The 19,494-nt window shown below is 39.9% G+C and overlaps 1 protein-coding gene across 3 annotated transcripts in view; it reads right to left on the reverse strand.

The window, feature by feature from the left end:
• Positions 1-3,342: 3,342 nt before the first annotated feature.
• Positions 3,343-19,494, reverse strand: part of LOC131799175 (collagen alpha-2(I) chain-like) — a 35,259-nt gene continuing 19,107 nt past the window's right edge. Inside the window, exons 38-71 of one of the 3 annotated variants that reach the window (XM_059116871.2) lie at positions 19,299-19,352; positions 19,146-19,199; positions 18,261-18,314; positions 18,063-18,170; positions 17,502-17,555; positions 17,215-17,268; positions 16,420-16,473; positions 16,107-16,160; positions 15,574-15,627; positions 15,100-15,153; positions 14,640-14,693; positions 13,901-13,954; positions 13,499-13,552; positions 12,929-12,982; positions 12,512-12,565; positions 11,957-12,010; positions 11,768-11,875; positions 10,855-10,908; positions 10,140-10,193; positions 9,838-9,891; positions 9,341-9,394; positions 9,055-9,108; positions 8,578-8,613; positions 8,102-8,119; positions 7,618-7,635; positions 7,458-7,493; positions 7,093-7,125; positions 6,389-6,457; positions 5,761-5,808; positions 5,535-5,670; positions 5,303-5,406; positions 4,994-5,056; positions 4,546-4,737; positions 3,343-3,732 (exon numbers count right to left, since the gene is read on the reverse strand). In XM_059116871.2, the coding sequence (XP_058972854.2) occupies positions 3,583-3,732; positions 4,546-4,737; positions 4,994-5,056; positions 5,303-5,406; positions 5,535-5,670; positions 5,761-5,808; positions 6,389-6,457; positions 7,093-7,125; positions 7,458-7,493; positions 7,618-7,635; positions 8,102-8,119; positions 8,578-8,613; positions 9,055-9,108; positions 9,341-9,394; positions 9,838-9,891; positions 10,140-10,193; positions 10,855-10,908; positions 11,768-11,875; positions 11,957-12,010; positions 12,512-12,565; positions 12,929-12,982; positions 13,499-13,552; positions 13,901-13,954; positions 14,640-14,693; positions 15,100-15,153; positions 15,574-15,627; positions 16,107-16,160; positions 16,420-16,473; positions 17,215-17,268; positions 17,502-17,555; positions 18,063-18,170; positions 18,261-18,314; positions 19,146-19,199; positions 19,299-19,352 (2,199 nt within the window). In that variant the 3' untranslated portion in view covers positions 3,343-3,582. Of the gene's footprint in view, positions 3,733-4,545; positions 4,738-4,993; positions 5,057-5,302; positions 5,407-5,534; positions 5,671-5,760; positions 5,809-6,388; positions 6,458-7,092; positions 7,126-7,457; positions 7,494-7,617; positions 7,636-8,101; positions 8,120-8,577; positions 8,614-9,054; positions 9,109-9,327; positions 9,395-9,837; positions 9,892-10,139; positions 10,194-10,854; positions 10,909-11,767; positions 11,876-11,956; positions 12,011-12,511; positions 12,566-12,928; positions 12,983-13,498; positions 13,553-13,900; positions 13,955-14,639; positions 14,694-15,099; positions 15,154-15,573; positions 15,628-16,106; positions 16,161-16,419; positions 16,474-17,214; positions 17,269-17,501; positions 17,556-18,062; positions 18,171-18,260; positions 18,315-19,145; positions 19,200-19,298; positions 19,353-19,494 lie in introns of those variants that run through there. The other 2 variants (XR_010718920.1, XR_010718921.1) reach the window with 2 other exon arrangements.

The raw sequence follows: 19,494 nt of genomic DNA on the forward strand, positions 1-19,494 counted from the left end.
CGATTTTTATGGAACATCTTTAATTAACCTCCTGAACACATTATTGCGTGCAGCGCCAATTCTGGATCGAGCACATCTTTTTAAGGATTAGAACGAAGCCGACAAACTGTTTCAATTTTGTTGCTGTTGATTGGCTTGGCTCGTTGACGAGGGTCGATTAAGCAGAGTTTCCTAATTACAGATATTAACTGAAATAGTTCCTTACACGCGGGAGACATGGCAATGTGCTTCACGATAAGTCTTTTCAAGAGTCTCCACTAAACTGCACAGGCTCAGTTTCAGTTATCTCACCCAAACCAAGTTAGGATTAAGATATTTTTCACCGAGATCTCAGAAAGTGTGATGGGAAATTTTTTATGAGAAGAGCCTCGCTCTGTTACCCAGACGTAGCTTAAAATCCCCGCCTTATTCATCTCGTAACCAGCAGAAAAATCCCATTACGAACAGAAGACAAATTTCATATGATCACGTCCTAATTTCTAGAACTCTCAGTTAAATCTTACTTCGATCATGACTCATGTTTGAGCTTACGCACGCCTTCCGCTGGATTTCGTGCCCCGTTCCTTGAAGGAAATCATCAAGGACCCACGTCCTCTATTAAATTATTTACTTTATCATTTATTTTGCATGACTGAACCATTTGCTCCAGGCTCCGACAAATTTAAATTGGCTTGGGAACAATGCTCTACCTCATATCAAGTGGAGGAAATTGCTTTATCAGCCTATTATTAATTGAAGGACTAACCACGTGTATGATGCACACGCGTTTTCGGCAAAGGGGATACCATGAGTTTTCACAACATCGATCCTTCGCGCGTCAACCATTCTTGGATATTAGATTATCATTCCACCTCAGTGACCTGACTTTGGGAGACCATCGAAATAACTTAACCAAGTATTATATCAAAAGAGTGACCTGCACATTCCCTGTAGCATCTGAATTGACAAAACTATTGTCAGCTCATCAGTTGTTCCTAATCTTAATTATTTTCAAGGGCTTTGAGATATTTATTCGTTAAAGCTGTAAACATTTCCTATCACTTAATAGGCTTGTCATTTTACACCTCCCAGACGACAATTGCGTTTTTTGTGAGCAACCATACTGTTCGACTCTATTTTGTTCCATGCAGTGTACTTTCAAAATAGCTGATAAATCAAGCAAAGTGAACAAGGTTACTTCCATTCAAGTCATATTTCATTGACTTCCAACCATCGACCAATGATCTTTCTTGATCTTTGCATATTTTTCATTCTAAAGAAGAAACCAATTAGGCTAACTGACACCATTTTCCCGACAGTGCGTTCCGTGACCTTACCCAGTTTTACGTTTAAGTAATTTTAAGCTTATATAAAAAAAACAAACGACTGTCAGAATTCTTTATATACATAGATATAAAACTGTTAGTCCTTGTAATCTTTTCATGACAGCGCCCATTCTTTAGCGCTGGAGCTCTACAATTAACTTATCTGGATCCACTTCGTGGCAGAATCGCCAACACACGCGAGGTAACATTCAGGTGAGCTCTCAAAGACGTTCCGGGCTCATTAAAGTACTGTGGAGTATTATCCACCGACCCCGCCATTTCAACATAACATTTTTCTTGGCTGACATAGTATGACCCACCCAAAGGAAGCTCAACTGAGATGCATCTGATCTTAAGCTGCACAAACACCGGAAATATTGTCCAAATTGTAAACTGTTTGTGGTAATCCACTCTTGTCACAGCACGGAAACCATATTCAAGGAAGACTATTTATAAACTTTTGCGAATGAAATACTTAATCAATCCGTTCAGCAAGCGGAAGAGCTCATGTTTTGAAGATTTCAAACGCCGCATATAGCTCACGATGGGCTCATATGTGATGTTTAAAGTCCTTGAAGAGGAAAAACTAGAATCGAGCAAAAGGCGAGCAAAAACCTTAAGTAAATTTTGGAGAAAGTTTACAGACATGTCAAATTTCCAAAATAATTTGAGCTTCTTTGGGTTAAAACAACACTTACTTTAGATGAGGATTATGAGAGCATCATGGCATTCCACGCCCTCTAATTCTCCCGCTGTCTTCCGTCCGCAAGTTCAGTGACATCATAGGGGCAAACCGTTCATTCCATTCCAGCCATTTTTTGACGTAAAAAGGGGAGTGTAAGACATCCAGGAAATTAAAGCAAAACCCTGAGCACGTTCATAAAATCAATCTTAAAAGGTTCCAAGGGTATATTAACCCTTTTACCCCTAAGAGAGATTAGCACCTAATTTCTCCTTACAATATCATCCCCGAATCACACATTTGAGTAACGAGAATAAATGAAATGATCAGCAGCTTAAGAAGCTCGTGATTGTTAAACAAATTCTCCTTGTCAGCACCCTAAGAAATGTATAGAGCATAGTGTGGAGAGTTTGCATACTGATGTTAGGGTGTAAAGGGTTAATTAGATTGCTGCACCACCATCCTGGCACACTTAGCGCAGAGTAAGATTCAAGTTTGCCAACGAATTTACATTTGATACATTCTCGAAACTTGGCCAGAGCAAGAGTTTTTTGGTCGATAACATATCCTTGAGAACAAATTAATTAATTCTCAGGTCCAACCCTTTACTTCCACGAGTGACAGAAAAGAAACTGCTATTTCCAATATCAACCCAGCTGCAAATGTGACGATAACGAAAAAAAAGGTAATAATGGCTCAGGGACATATTTTGATTTCACTCAAATAAGGAATGCTTGTCAAAAAATGCAGAGTATGGATGATTAGACCTTGGTAGTGAGACGATTGACATATAAATATGTTTGTCCCAAGATAATTTGGCTTATTGAGCATCCGCATCTAGGCAAATATAATCCTTTTGTCCTTTAGAGCGATTCACATAAAGCTGATAAGTTGCGCGCGACTGAGACTACAATAACCATGATTAAAACGTGTCAGGCACGACTATTTCCAGTTTTCACTAACCCATCCTTATCTGTTTTTGTTTGCTTTTACTAGGAATGTGTATTATTTATCATCTTAATTACTTTTCACTAAACAAATCTCTATTTTGACAGAAAATAGGGTAGGATGATTTTTCCAAAGGAAAACATGAAAACGAGATCTTCGATGTGACCTTCCTCAAAATCCGCTGAATTCATAGGCTTTAAGTTTAGTAAAGAGGTATGCTCTATAAACCAAAATACCTTTATATCCACCATTAAAAGTAAACATGGAATTTAAGCACAGTTGCTCTTAGTTACTTTAAAAGGCAGCGTGCCATAATTTAAGGGAAACGTCTTAATGGCGGATATGAAAATAATAAAGTTGATGAGACATTCCACTCCTTTGAAATGAGAGAATAAGGGAAGGTTCAGATGAAAGGTAAAGGACTACAAGAGGATTTTTTACTTCACTATAATTTAAATAATAAAGCGTATGATTAGTACAACACAAAGATTTCCGTTAAAAATTCAGTCTTTAGATTACAACGTACTATACTAAGATGATGACATCGAATTAGGAAGTGTTTTTAAAAAGCTACTAGGGTGATAGCCCAGCTGTTATGTCTTTGACTTAAGAGAAGTAAAATACTAGAGGGAGTCCAGATCCATAACTTTAATACATAAAACACACGGGTCCGATCTCAAGACGGAAAGGCCCTGTTGATTCACTGACGTAAGTTCGGGCAAAGTCCACTATTGGTAAAGCACCTGTGCGTTTTGTATTGATTTCCATAACTGCTTGACGACCCGAGAGCTCGTTCTCCTAAACAAACAAACGAATAAATAATAATAAATAAATCAAAAAGTATAGGATGTAAGAAAAAAGGAAGGCAAAGGGGACAAAGGCACGAAGAAACAAGGGAACGAAGGAACGAAGGAACGAAGGAACGAAGGAACGAAGGAACGAAGGAACGAAGGAACGAAGGAACGAAGGAACGAAGGAACGAAGGAACGAAGGAACGAAGGAACGAAGGAAGGAAGGAACGAAGGAAGGAAGGAACGAAAGAACGAAGGAACGAAGGAAGGAAGGAAAAAAGGAACGAAGGAACGAAGGAGCGAAAGAACGAAGGAACGAAGGAAGGAAGGAAAAAAGGAACGAAGGAACGAAGGAGCGAAAGAACGAAGGAACGAAGGAAGGAAGGAAAAAAGAACGAAGGAACGAAGGAACGAAGGAACGAAAGAACGAAGGAACGAAGGAAGGAAGGAAAAAGGGAACGAAGGAACGAAGGAGCGAAAGAACGAAGGAACGAAGGAAGGAAGGAAAAAAGGAACGAAGGAACGAAGGAACGAAGGAACGAAGGAACGAAGGAACGAAGGAGCGAAAGAACGAAGGAACGAAGGAAGGAAGGAAAAAAGGAACGAGAGAACGAAAGAACGAAGGAACGAAAAACGAAAAAACGACGGAAAGAAGGAGCGAAGGCACAATGGTACCATGGCACGAAGGAGAGACGAAACGAAGGAATGGAGGGACAAAGGGTCGAAGCTTCGAGGCCACAAACGCACGAAGGCGAGAGAAGGCAAATAAACATGGACGAAGAGAAACGAAGGAAAGGAAAAACTGATGATTCATCCAAACCTTGGAATCTGTGGAAACAAAGCTGGGCTTAGTTCGCTCTGATGATCTGAATTCCATTTCATTTTCTCCTTGAAGTTCAATGGTGCAGTCGTTATCATTTTCTCTGAAGCACGAATACGTTATGTTCTGATACACTCCTTTGCTCAAGAGTCTTAGAAAATTAATTTGGCCAGTCGTTGCCTTGTATTCAAACTGTGGAGAAAAAAAACAGAATTAACGCAGTTTTAAGAAACCATATCTCCAATCATTCATTTCATTTTCCCACCACCGGTATCCCGACAAAGAAATATTGCAAGCACAGTGTGATCGGGCAGAGGGGATTTCATATTCCGTACCTTCTCTAGGGAATTCGTTCCTTGCATTGCCTGAAATCAAAACGTACTTATCTAACCTGAGCTGATTCCTCGATGAACCCAGAGTCCTGTTCACATTTGGCAAATCAACTTACCGTTTCTGTTTGAAGGTTGACTTCGCTTATCCACTGATTGGCAGAGAGGGTCGGAATCGTGATCTAAGAGAGAGAAGAAGCGTGATAATTTACAAACCTGGAAACGAGTGTCGATAATACTGAGCATTTCACACATATTGCAAACATTTCAAAGAGCAGTTTCAGTTCTTTCACTCCACCCAAAGATGGGAAGGTGTTTGATCTCGTGCGACATCGTCCATAAAGAGAGTTAGTTGTAACATTTTCATGAAAATAATCTAGGGAGACCAAACAATAAAGAGGCGTTCAAAGTATAGGAAGAGTTCCAACCTTATGGTTTCTAGGCTCTATGCAGTTGACTTGCTCCTCAAAGTCGCAATAAACCTGAACCGCATCATCAATACAACCCTCGTTTGGATCAATCCAGTATCTTCCTAGAATAGAGACATTAGTCAGATCCCAAGCCCTTTCAAAATGTTTCCATCGAGGAAGTTTTGTTGATGACAAAGTTGGACTTGTGTGAGAGAAAACTAAATATGATATCAGGTCAATTTTTACATACCACTTAGATACTCGGGATAATCAAGATGAAGCTCTCGACATGAACGTGCAGGGTATCGCCTGGTGCCGTTTTGTGTTCTGAAATTCTCGACGACATAGCTAAGAGCAGTCAGGTAGTAATCTATTGCTTGTGACATCTAAAAAAAACTATGATCATTAATTTTGAAAAAAGCATGATTTTAAGTGCAAATATTAAAAGTATAATTTTGGGTAAGAAAGTCACCCACGTCTAACTGCAGTTGATCCTCAGCGGTGTTGGTTTCTTTGTCTCTCCCCTTTATAGAGAAAAACGGGAAAAAAACAGATACAATCATTTCCTTTATGTTAGTAACAATAAGTGCACGCAAATTATAGGTAACAAATTATCTTTCTTGATAGACTGAACAGAAAGAGGTAACTAAAAAGTAGGGAGGAAGGGAGGGGGGGGGGTTGAAGTGGTGTGGCACATGTAACCCCTCTTCCCACAACTCATCATCATAGAACAGCCTGACCAGTTATGCCAACGAGATACAAGAGTTGGACTCTCAAGGAAAATTCTGGCTACAATCTTTAATTGCCAAAGTAGCATCTGCTCTGACTTCCCTATCGTAAAAGATCAGCTGTTTCATATTATACTAGTCTGGAAGTCGACCAAATTACAGTGGATCTTCCTTGAAGAGGCCATCGATATCCACGGAACCAGAGAAACTCCCCACTGATTAGGTTTTTCCCCCTACGTAAATGTAACGGATACAAAGCTAGCGGGACAACTGGGTAGAGACTTCTTTTTACCTAATTTTTTTATAGATGTGTCCAAAAAGTTAAGCTCCACTTTATTTGAATCAAGCAAACAAAACAATTGACTTATTAAATTACCTGGTTACTCGAGTAGAGCCGACGATTGGAGAATGGACCCTTCTTGTTCACTCCGGTGGAAATACCAGGCTGGAATATATTGGAGACAAAAGTTACGAAAAAAGAGGTAAGTCGACATTACGAGATCCAGATTGACAAATAACTGTTAAATACGATGATTTTTAAAACGCGGCAGATTTTTTTGCCTCACACGTATTAAATGGCTTTTTGAACTTGACCGTTAACTACGTTCTGGAAGCTCCCATCAATACCTGCAGCTTCCTTGCTTTTTAGTTTAAATCTGAAAGCTTTCATAAACGATTCAAAGATTCAAAAGTGAATTTTTTGCGGAGTGACGGATAATACAATCCTGACGTGAGCAAATATACCACCGATTTTAAGATAGACTTGCTTTATCTAAGGGAATACTCTCTCGGAAAAAGCTTAATGGAGACAACGAAAAGACTACATTTAGGGGGTTTATCGATTGCATGTTTACACGTTTCTCCATCGTTTCCAATAGCGTTCCTACTTCCATTGCAGTGATTTCGTCCCCTTTCTAAACTCTACAGCTTTCGACTGTAACAGTTCTTGTTCTCTACAAAATTTCGAATAGAAGTTGACCTGCTGGATTCCTTATAGCTTTAAGTTCGATTCGTTACCCAACAAGAAGCGAGCGGCATTACGAGCCAAAATGACGGTTGTGGAAGACAATATTAACATACCGGCTGCGGGTAGATATATTGCCCTGGAGGCCCCTGCGGATTTAGAAGACAAGGTATTAAAACAATGTCACTGTCGTTCATATTTGATATCATTATCATATAATTTCTTAACTATGTGCTGTAGTGTTAACTACCCTACTCTGGTCTGATTCAGTGGATGATAAAATGCCTCCTTGCGAAAACACTCTCGCTGCCTGACAGATAAAACAGGAGGGATGGATGCAGAGAGGGTGACACGGTTGCCGAACGGTTACAGCGCTGAAATGTGGGTAGTGAGGACCAAGTTACTCTCACAACACCTCTTTCCACCCTGGAGTATAAATGAGCACAGACAAACTGTCAATGTGTCAGTACATATTACATACCTTCTCGCCTGGCGGACCAGGAGGGCCTGGGTCACCCTGTGTACGACAATAAGTGATTTCATGAATCAGAGAGAGCGCATAAACAACAACAACAAAAAGACTTAATAGAGTGTAAAGAAAATACCACTTAAAAAACAATAAATAGTAGAATATAACATACCGGTACTCCGTCATACCCCTAGAAAGTTAGAAAAAGCAAAATGAAAATAATGGTCTCATCACGTATTACTTGACACGAATAACTTGAAAATATATTTTTATACAAAAAAAAAAAACAACATCGAGGGGTGAATAGTTTAAAGAACAAACGACCGATGAGGCGAATTAGTTCAAGAAAGCAAAATAGATCGATTGAAGGGTGGACAGGGAAAGGATGAAGAAACACGTGACAAAGAATATCAAGTTCAAATGGACACAGTTTTGGATGTATCAATTTTATCAATTTTACAAAACCAAAAGAAAATATTCACTTTCAGTGATAATGTTAACAGCTTAGAATAGAGACCGAAAAAGTAATTGGAAGCAGTAAAAGTCACAATACAAAAGCATGATGTGAAGTCTCAAGAGCATCATCATATAGCTATTATCAAAAACGATCAAGGCCTCGATCTCTGCGTCCTATTTATTATGAATGGCGCACTTACGGGAGGTCCTCTTGGTCCCTGAAGAAGAACACAGAAAAGATATGATCACTGTGTTGTATAAACAAATCTACGCAGTTACTAAAACAAAGCATGCTATTCTCTCGATGTTTTTTTGTTGATTAATGATTAACCTCGAGCCGCGAAGTAGATGTACCCATTGGATGGTAGATACCGTTAGGCATCAACATTGTGCACGAGTTTTACATCGAAGATTCGCCAAATTTTGCATTTTGTGGAAACAAAGTTTGTGGCACTAGATGAGCGAAATTTGTGATGAGAACCATTTTCGTTCTCAATTTTAGGAAAAGCATTTCCTGCTGACCGTTAAATTAAAAAAGGAATAAATGTCACAGTTTGCGGGTTTTAAAGGAAAAAGTTGCGTAGAAATGTGCTGAGTGACAAATGATTCTAATATGGATAATTCAAGTCATTCCGATTCTATGTAAACTGGGTAAAACAACAGTTTGAACACCTACCGGCTCACCATATTCACCCTCAGGCCCAAGTCGCCCCTAGATTTTAATTCACAAAGCATAAGTATGATACAAATTCTGTACAGTAATGTGTTTGAGAAGACTCAGCCTTTAAGATCAGTGCAGTAGTATAACATTATCTAACAAACTGGTTTGTATTGGTGATACAATTGGACTGATTTCATGAGCCTCACTCGAACGAACACGGGCCCGTTCCACGGAAATCCAAGTAACTTCACGGGTCCGAAAACCCTCTTAAAATCCCAATCTAAGGAACAGTGGCTCCAAGATCAATACAGCTTATATCATTTCTTAGTTATTTCATCGCTTGAGTTTCAAATCTCGATCATGTTTATTGCCATGTCCAACAAAAATCAACTTTTTCGAATCGGTCGTTATCAGGAAAATCAGAAAACGAACCCCCCAGCTTCTCCCTGAGGAACAACAGGTACGATTTAGTATCTGTTATTATCATCTTACCTCCATACCGCCATAACCGGGAGGGCCTGGTGGTCCTTGAGGCCCCATCACGCCCTTAAGTAGAAAGACAGCTATGGATAAGTACGACCTCTTTCCCAAGCGAAATGAGAGAGAGACGAGAACGAAGTTGAGATGAGTGATAACGAAAAGACACAGAAAGAGTGAATATTCCCGAATCCCCACGTCTAATATCGAGTGGCAGGGAAATCTTTATACCAGTCTTGTAGGTTTTAAATGTGATTTACTTTGACCAACCAATCAAAAGCCTCTTACCAGCGTCACTCACCTTGGGTCCGGTAGGGCCGGTTGATCCTTGGCTACCAGGCTCCCCTGTCCTCCCCTGTAAAATAGATACTTTTCTTTTTAGAACAAGTTGGTAAACTTTGCATCAATGTAAAATTTACTTATTAAACCCATGAAGTTATTAAAATAAACGAAATTTCATAACAAAGTTGATTTCCTGCCCTGTGTACTTGGTATTGGAGATGTGAATCGGTTTTTAAGTAATGCTTGGGTTATCAAGGGCTGTAAACCCTTAAAGATTATAGTAAAAAAAAATTGATCTCATCACCAATTAGCATGAACATAATCATGGGTGAAGGGTACCGTCAACTTTGTGCATACGTAAAGCAAGTGCAACATGTTTTCTTCGTGAACATAATTCCAAAGTAACATTGCGATATGAATACTAATCACGTACTGCCCCCCTACACTTAAGCACTAAAACATCCACATCCAATATTCCAAAGATAAGTTTTCTACGAGTAGAAAATTAAACATTACCTCTTCTCCAGGTGGACCAGGGATTCCCGGAAGTCCTAATAATCCTGGATCACCCTAGGCATGTAAAACAAAAATTAGACTTGAAAGGTTTTCGATATTGTTAGTTATGCACATAGGAATACAAATCATCATACAAAATTGATATGTAAATCTTAAACGATGACATCTGTTCACAAAAATGTACTAATGTGTTAAGAAATAGTACTGGTAATTACAATTATAAACAATAAATGTTAATCGATAACTCAATGAACCAGTTGGGTCCGAAGGCTGACCAACTCAGCACTAAAAAGTAAACTTACTTGCCGACCTGCTCGCCCAGTCTCTCCTTCATCACCTTGTATTCCCATAGGACCCTGGATGCGGGGGAAGGAAAATATTAAGACTGTTCTCAAGCAAAACAGAGGGTACGGTACAGATTTGAAGGTGGGTGATAAAAATTGGGTGTGGTTTTTGAGAGTACCACCTGAGCATATGAACGTATTTATGTGTTGAACCCTAACAAAACAAACAAACACACAAACAAACAGAAAGTAAGCACAATATAACAGAGAGTGGAATTATGGGTGAATTTGACCAAATCCTGACTCCAGTGCTGATGGAACAAACTAGTCACAACTTTAAGAAGCCACAATCGGCGACACGTTTAGTTTATATGTGACTTTATTGTGACATGTAGCTCTGAAAAAGGGTTTCGATCTCAGAGACCAGGTCTGATATAGGATCAGAATTTGGTGAAAGGAGGGCTTCACCGCTACTGCATTTCCAAGGAGCACCACTTGAGTTCTCTTGCTCGGGCTGGGCTTTAGCAGAGCCGGCTTATCAAAGGCAAGCCGCGTGACCCGATGAATTGTCCATTTATTAACGCTTTAAAGCCCTTGGTTCCCCCAGATTTCTGATACCGGAGCTTTGCAGGCACACGTTGTTTTTTCTAGGAGCCTAGCTTCGCAGTACATTTCATCAGGATGAAAAGATGAGAGGTTACATTCATTTTTTTAACAAAGCAGGATAACTTACAGGTTGTCCTTTGTGTCCGAATACCCCTTCATCTCCGTCGGAACCCAAATCACCCTTGATGACAAAAAAAAACAAGCAAGAACGAAAATTACTCGCCTGGTATTAGAATCTGACTAGAATACCACGGCTTTTAGTTAATTAATAATTGTGCATAAAGCATAAATCGCGGCAAACGTGCAAGGTCTATAAGAGCGCGAAAGGACAAAAAAAGTGGTGATCAGTAAAGTCCAAATTAACGTCGTATTTGTAAAATTTCTCTCGGAACGTTCAGCTGTAACGCAAGGAAGAATATGAAGATGGTCGCATACACTTAACAACTTTTTCCTCTGCAGTAAAGAGGTTCATGAATGAAATTATTAGAGTTTTAGCGACCCTTCAACATAAAACCACTTAATCAAGTTAATTAAATAGCAACACTTAAGAGCACGTTTACAGGAATTCTAAACTTGCCTGAAATTTTTTGTTAGAGTATTCTTTTAATGGTTGGAGAGGCAAGAGGAGGTCTTTTTGGATCTTTCAATTGGAGTTTTTTTGAGAGGGGCTGCGCACGTGTTCAGCATAATCCAGCAAGAACCACATTTCTCCAACTAGCTATTTCTCATAAAAGTGCGAATCTGCTCAGAAGGTGACCAAAAATATCTCTGCCACATTGTGCAAACACAAATTTATATTATAGCGCAGCTATATCGCATTATGCCGAAAGCTTTAAGAAATTCTATCACCGAGCACAATTCTTCCCTCGAAAGTCATATCTCACGCACAGCGCTTATCTGTTTCCACATCACACTTCGTATTTCGCACGTGACAGCTCACATTTTACGCTTCACGTTTCGCACGTTTCAAACTTCACATGTAACATATCAAATTTCAAGGTTTACTGTTCGCACTTCACGATTCATACTAAAGTTCTTACCGGTTCACCTGAGAACCCTGGAATGCCTTTATCCCCAGCTTCCCCCATTCTTCCCATTTCCCCGGGAGGTCCTATAGCTCCATCAGTCCCATTGTTTCCGACATCTCCCTGAAAGTAAGCAACAAACTTAACCGTAAATGCTGACTCATTTAAAAATAAGCATTTAAAATAAGTTCGTAAATAAAGTACCCGTTCTCCTGAGGCGCCATTCTCTCCGGGTGTTCCGTCTAAACCAGGTAGACCCTGTAAAAAATTGTAGTGGTAATTAACAATTATTTACCGAAGTGGAGATAAATAGTGGAGGATATTTACCGAACTGCGAAGCAGCAAGGTAAATATCCACCACTTTCACCGACACTGAGGTGATTAATTGAAAATAAAAAAACATAGTTTGTTTCAATATACCAAAAAAAAGTCCGAAATTAAACTCTTGACGCGCGATTTTTCTTCCCCTTGGGCTGTTCGGATGTAAATAGTATCTCGCCCCGTTCAGGACCTGACAAAGATTTGACAAGTAAGGCTTAAACTGGAAGGCGCCCGAATGCAATTCGCCAAGTCACACATGCAGAGTTTTCTCTTTAGGGATATTGTTCAAAGTAGCTTCCACCTGTAACCTTTATGGGGCACAACTAAAAGATTCCCAATCTTCGAAATTAAATTTTCTCCGTCCAACCGAAGAACAAGTAAGTCAAAAAAACCAACCAAAGAACGAAACAAATGATAAAATTTGAACTACAAACTCACATCTCTCCCTGGGCGGCCGTCTACTCCTTGATCTCCAGTTTTGCCAGGATATCCCTACAACAGACGAGATAAAAACTTAGAACGTAAGGGCAAGAAAGGTGTAGAATGCGACCCCCGCGACGCCACGAATGAGAGCCGTACACGAAACACGACGAGGTGAGCAGGTTTGGAAAAGTCTTTCGACCATTCGAGATGCAAGCTAAAGGAAGAAAGGAAGAGAGAGAAAAGAAGAGATAGTGCTTATTGATTGAGTTTGGTCGGGCTGGAGGGCAAAGCAATTGGCTCTCGGTCCTCTCTACGCTCGTTCTCTACGTCATGACCTCGAGCCAAATATTTTCCGCCAGTGTCCATTAAAGAAATAAGAGCATGGAGGTGAATCCATAAGAACCAAAAGCATGTTCAAACAGATCAACTCACTGCTAAACCAGGTTCTCCAGGTATACCACCAGCTCCCTTTGGACCTTGATCGCCCTTAAAAATAGGAAAAGATTTCATAAATCAAGCCTTTGTTTACACGATATGTTAGGAGACGCAGTTGCTGGACTCTGGGTCGAGAGGTCCGAATTTGAGACTTAGCCGGGCCACTGTGTCGTGTTCTTGGGCAAAAAAACCTTACTTTCATCTCCACCCCGGAATATAAGTAGATATCGGCCATTTGTAAGGGAAGCCTAATGAGATGCTGGGGAGAGGGAGGGGGGGGATGGGGGAGGGGGTAACTGGATGGACCGGCATCCTATCCTGGGGGGAGTACTAATTCTCCTAATCGCTTCATGCTAAGGAAAGCGGGATAAGTCACGGCTGGATGGGCCACTCGCCTAGAGTACAAACTCTACTTTAACCCGAAATGATCCTGACCGAAACGTAAAGTTGGAAGTTTCAAACACCCCCATCTTGAGCTTAAAACACCCTCACTCTCCAAACTCATCAACCATTGAGGATCGTCTAAAGAACACAAACACCCCAACTGAATAAAAAATAACACTCTACCGATTCACCGTCTTCTCCTCGTGCTCCACCTCTTCCTGCAAAACCATTGAAGCCCTATAAAAAGGTTGAGAGTATTAAGTATAATTAGGATAATCCTATGGAAAGTATTAAATATTAAATTTTGGCCTTGTTAGCAGTTATGTTCCAACTTGTATCCGTACGTTGACGTGGAAACGTTAGCTTTGGAAACTCTTTACGTTGGCTAATTTACATACTCAATTTAAAAAAAACAAAACAAATTATCATGTAAGTCGCGGTAAAATTGAGAGTAGTCTTCCTACTGTGGTAATTCCGTATATGTCAGTCGTTGAATAAAGTTAATCTTAACATTTTAAGCACCAGGGATGGGGCTAGGCATTCTAGGTAGCCATTATGTAAACTTAGGGTTTAAAACGTACGTACATTAAGTCCGACATGTCCTTTGGGACCCATCGGCCCAGTGGGTCCAGGAAAACCCTGAAAAAGACAATTTGAAACTACTTTACGAGCCATTATGATAAGTTTTCCCTTTTTGCTGCCAAAGCGCAAACCCGACCACAGTTTTCTTTTCTTTTATTTCCGCGAACAAATATCCATGTATATTCAGACATGGTTTGATGCTACTCTGGTTTACATATTTAATGAATGTTACCGAAGAAGTTACAATTCATAGACCCAACGTTTCGACACTCCTGTCTAGTGCCTTCATCAGGGGTGATCTTTAACATAATTTAATCCATGTATGCTTTTATCTCTTTTACGTGGAAAGTGCTCTTCGCACGCGCCGGCTGGCTAGCTCAACGGTTTGTACTATTCACCAGAAAGCAACTAAACGAGCCAGGGTTAACAAAGTAGAAATAAATATTTTTCGATGACATGGATCTATAGCTCGGCCTTAGTGAAGAACTATTAAATACATGTTCGAAATTTAGCTCCAAAAGAGAAATCTACGTTCTCTACTTTGGAAGATTACATTTCAGATCCTTGCAACCTAAGGGCTAGAGGAGGGAACTTGAAGGGTTTTTTTTTGCTTCAATTTTTTTAGACAAATTATTTTTGTTTCCCCAATTTCCTTAGCTCTTGTAATTTTTCTTTTAAATCGAGGCGACGAGCTACAGGAAAGTACAAAGGGTTCCTTCCGTCAAAGCTGTAATATACTCACAACTGAGCCGTCTTGTCCGGGGGGGCCGGATATGCCATCTTGACCACTCATTCCCTTAAAGGGAACACAAGAAAATGAAAACAAGTTTGCACGGCTGTCAACAATTTAGAAAGTAGAAGGCTGCAGGGAAATACTGGGCCGCCAGGTTATCGTGGACGCTATTCAGTTTCGCAAATTACACGCAAAACATTAAATGTGGTAGGCGTTCTGAGCGGGGAATCGGTTTAGACATGCAAACCTGTTACGATAAAAAAAATTATGATTTAATTCCATTTTAAACTGGGAAATGGCTGGGATACTAATTTCTTCGATAAATTTATGATGTTTAGGGGCGCTGTTCTTGCCGTAATTTTATAACAACTATATTGTTTCAAAAAAGTGTGTATGTGAAAGCGTGATCCATCTTTTTACGATATGTGAAATACTAGCGGTATGCATGAATCAAGCCGTTACAACTGACCGGAGGACCGGGTAGACCAGGTTTGCCTGACTTTCCATATCTTCCTCGAGCTCCCTGAAAGATTACAAAGTTTCAAACATTTATTCCGCAAGCGTGTTGGATGTGAGATGATAGATAGCCAATGAGGCCCTTAGAGAGTGGAGCGCGAGTGGAATAATTGTTTTATTACAAATGCCCTAAGCTATGGATAAATCTTCCCGACTTTATTTTGTTAGAACAAACGGAATGTTAGAAAGTACAATAGCACTTCTGGTTTAACTCGTTTTCATTCGCGCACGTGTTATAATGACTCATAAGCCATGAAGGCTTAAGTCGATGAAAACTCTTGAATTTCATTATCCGATGATCCAGACTTAGCTTTGACTAATAAAATGAACTCTGGTCGAATATCTACACCAGGAACCATAACTGAAGAAAATTTAATCATCACTTTAAAAACAAAAGAAAAAGGTATCAGTTGTACACGTCACTTACTTTCGTTCCAGGAATTCCAGGATTACCTTCAAGGCCTGTTTCACCTTCTCGACCCTTGAGTGCAGATGACAAAGAAAACGATGAAAAGATCTTAACAACTACCCAGGCTTGTTATCAGGAAGTTAATCTAAATAATAAAAACGGACTTCCGCAACACGTAACATAGTGCTTACGGCCTTCCTAAAAGGGAAGGCCCAGAGGGCACAGAAATGCTTTCGGTTCAATTACACAAGCATGATACGTACACTGTGGATGAAGATAACCATTCATGTTCGTTAATTAAGTTATAGTTTGATGATTCATTGTCAAACAAGGGTTTGTAGTAAGGGGGCGAGTGAATCCGTAAGGGGTTCGATTGATTTAATATGAAGTACTAGAGTTTGAGCTAGAGAGACGCTTTTATCCGAAGTACCTTCAGTGACGTTTTACTGAGAAATCCTTGAAGCAGCACACATACGTATATTGAGAAGAAAAATTGAGTGGTTGCGTAGATTGATAAACTAGGGTAATTATGCAGGGAGTGCCGGACTTACTGTTGCTCCTCGTAATCCTGGCTTTCCCGGCATGCCAGGCGCTCCTCGAAGCCCCTATTTCACAAATGAAACAAGTCAATAGATATTTATACCGCAGAAATTATTTTTTCCCAACTAAAAATATAGATGGAATTTAATAATTTTGTTTCAGTTTCTTCCCCCTCCAAACCACTAATACATACTATATCTCTAACTCTTTTGATTGTCACAATTGCTTTTTCATGCTCTGGTGAATTGGTTGTAAAGGTAATTATAACTTGAAACTGATTCATACATAACTTTATACATGAATTTCAATCAATTTATTACGTACCACACCGCCAGGCTTTCCCAGTTCTCCAGGATCACCCTCGGGACCTTGCGATCCCTGTAAAAAAAATTTTCACTCAAGTTGAGCATTGAAAATCTTTAAAATTTTACCGAGTGACAACATAATTTATTATTTAATTTACTCAAAAGCGATAACTGGGAGTGACAACAATGATTAAGGAAAAAAGAATATTGCAGTTGCAAGAAAATAGACCATCTCTTGGGAGGCTACTGCAATAATAATCCACACCAAGTTTCCCCTACTTAGTTTTTCTCACCCTTACTGTGATGATCACCCAGCTTTACTTCCTAAGTGAACTTTCCTATCAACTTTTTGTTGCTAATCTTTTGTCTCAATTTTCTTCCGACGCAGCACGACAGTTCAGGGAACCATAACCACTGTTTACATTTTACACATCAGTACGTTTTGATACATTTTTAAATGAAAAACAAGCCGGGAATCTGTGGATAACCGCTGGTCGTTCTCCCTTTCTATCAGTGTTGCAAATTACATGCTGATAGAGGAAAAGCTGAGCCAGCACGCTTGCGGCAGGTTTCCTACTGACCCCAAGGTTACAGCAAAGTTGACCAAGAATACATGTACAACATCTTTAGCTTAGCCTTCACACTTGGTACACATCAGAAAGAGCTGAAATGTTGTAAAGAGTTGAACGCTTTAAATACAACAGCTGAGCCTGACTTTTACTGTTTTCAGGCGCTACTGGGGAATCATCGAGGTGAATCATGAAGATGGCAAAACTTGCGCTTCAAAACAATACCAACAAGCAGATTAACTCACCAGACCACCGCTTTCGCCCTTCGATCCTCGCACACCCACGGGTCCTTTTCTTCCCTAAAAGAAAAAAGAAATACTGGTTGATGTTCAAAAGTTTCTTTAATTTTCACCGCATAGGATGCTTTCCACTTTGCTGCGACAAGCACAACGCCAAATGCAATACTTAAAATCATTATTTTAATAACATTTCATAACTTCATTTCATAATAACATTTCATTTCATAATTTCATAACATTGTTTTAATAACATTTCTTGGAACTACATTAATAGAATTCAACTTGCCGTTCACCTTCATTCCAGGGGATCCTTTGTTTCCATCTGGTCCGGCTGGTCCAGTAGGTCCCTTGGAGCCAATGAAAAACAAAGTAAGTTCAAGTTTTGAAAAGGTGACAAGGAATGTTGAAGCCTTAACTAATAGATTTGTTCCAATAAAACACGCCGTGTCACTAGCGTCCAAAATCAAAAATCGAACAGTGGCATCCACAATAAAAAATCAGACACGAGTTTCCAAAACTAAAAATTGGACTCTAGTGCCCAAACCGAAAAAAAAAAAGGAAACTAGTGTTTAAAATCAGAAATCGAAAAACTAGCGGGCAAAATTCAAATATCGCACTCTAGTGTTCAAAACGGAAGATACGTAAAAGAGCCAATTATTACGCCTTCCACCCGAACTTCTTTAGGCACCTTATGGAGGATCGTTTAGTAGAGTCCTCGATATTACAAGGAACTTTTTGCAGGGGACTCTTTAAAGTCGAAAGAACTTCGTAAAATTTTCTAACGTTAAGAACTTCTTCGATATTCTTCGCGGAATCAGGTCAAAATCAAAGTTGAAATACAACTCAGCATTTACCGTCGCTCCTCGAGTTCCAGGCAGACCAGAAGAACCTCTTCGCCCGGTTAGACCCATTTCTCCTTCCTTCCCAGGCTTTCCAGGTGCACCATTTACGCCATCCTTCCCCTGTCAATAGAAAACGCTTAAACATTACAGTTGTCTGTTCTAGAAGCTTCTAAGAAGTTCAAATATCATGTCCATTTCAAAACGTGTCACCTTGGCGCCGCGGGGTCCTGGGTATCCTGGGGTTCCTGGTCTTCCATCCATACCCTAAACAAGAAAAAAAATCCAAAAACGGTTTTTGTTATATAATGAACGGGGGAAACTCTCTTTTGGGATATCTCCGCTAAAGAGGCACTATACCCACAATCAGCGTGTTCTAATTGTGTGTAGGATAACACTGTTTGTATCACATTCTAAATCATTAACAAGAACCCCTCCCCATTCAATGTTGCCCGTATGTAGCTAAAAAATTCATGAAATCACGATACAACATTGTTTGGGGGGGGTCGAATAGGTTAACCTTATAGAGGCAAAATAGATAATATTGAAGTAAATGGAAGGGGTCGAAAAAGTCAATGTGTCAACAATTTTGTTGCCGATTGCAGTAACATTCCAATGCTTAACATGGTCCTAACAATACCAAGTCGCTCGTAGAGCCTTTGCATCAGTTATTTCATTGAAGAGACTCCCGTACTCCGAAAAAAAGTTTCATACCAAGGACTCCAATTTCGTTCTCATCTGAAATATCTTTCACAATCTTTGTTGGAAACGTGGCGGCCTAATAGTTGTTACTCTGGACGCCGCAACGAGTGGCGCGGGTTCGAGCCCCGGCCTCGTCATTGTGTTGAGTTCTTGAGCAAAACACTTTACTATCACAGTGCCTCCCTCCACCCAGGAGTGTGATTGAGTACCGGCGGATTGTCAGGCAAGCCTAATGCAGTACTGGGGAGGGAGGGGAGTGGGGTAACCCGCGAATAAGCGGCATTCGAATAAACTAAATTCTAGAAAAAAACACCCTTTGCTGCTACAAATCCACCTTGTAAAATGGATTTAATAAAGCACAATTCAAGCCATTTACATAATATCAACTTTACTAACCGGCTGACCATCTCGTCCGTTGTTTCCGGGAAGTCCCGGATAGCCATTTTCACCCTAAACCAACATGGTGATAAATATTCAATTAATCATTTTAAGAAAAACATAACCAATTGGTCATGCAAAAGCAAATCTTGAACTTCATGTAATACTCACTGGCTTTCCTTTCGGCCCTTTCCTTCCGGTTCGTCCGCGCATACCTGGCCATCCCTTAGAAAAAGCGAAAAAAAAGACATTACGGTGGCTTTATTTTATCGATAAATTCATCTCGGTTCTATGAGAAATGTTTATCTAATGCAAACACTGTGATAAGGTAATATCCTGCGTCGCGGAAGTATTTTTTAGGATGTGC

The sequence above is a fragment of the Pocillopora verrucosa genome, chromosome 10 (assembly GCF_036669915.1).
Source record: "Pocillopora verrucosa isolate sample1 chromosome 10, ASM3666991v2, whole genome shotgun sequence".
NCBI classification, from domain to species: Eukaryota; Metazoa; Cnidaria; class Anthozoa; order Scleractinia; family Pocilloporidae; genus Pocillopora; species Pocillopora verrucosa.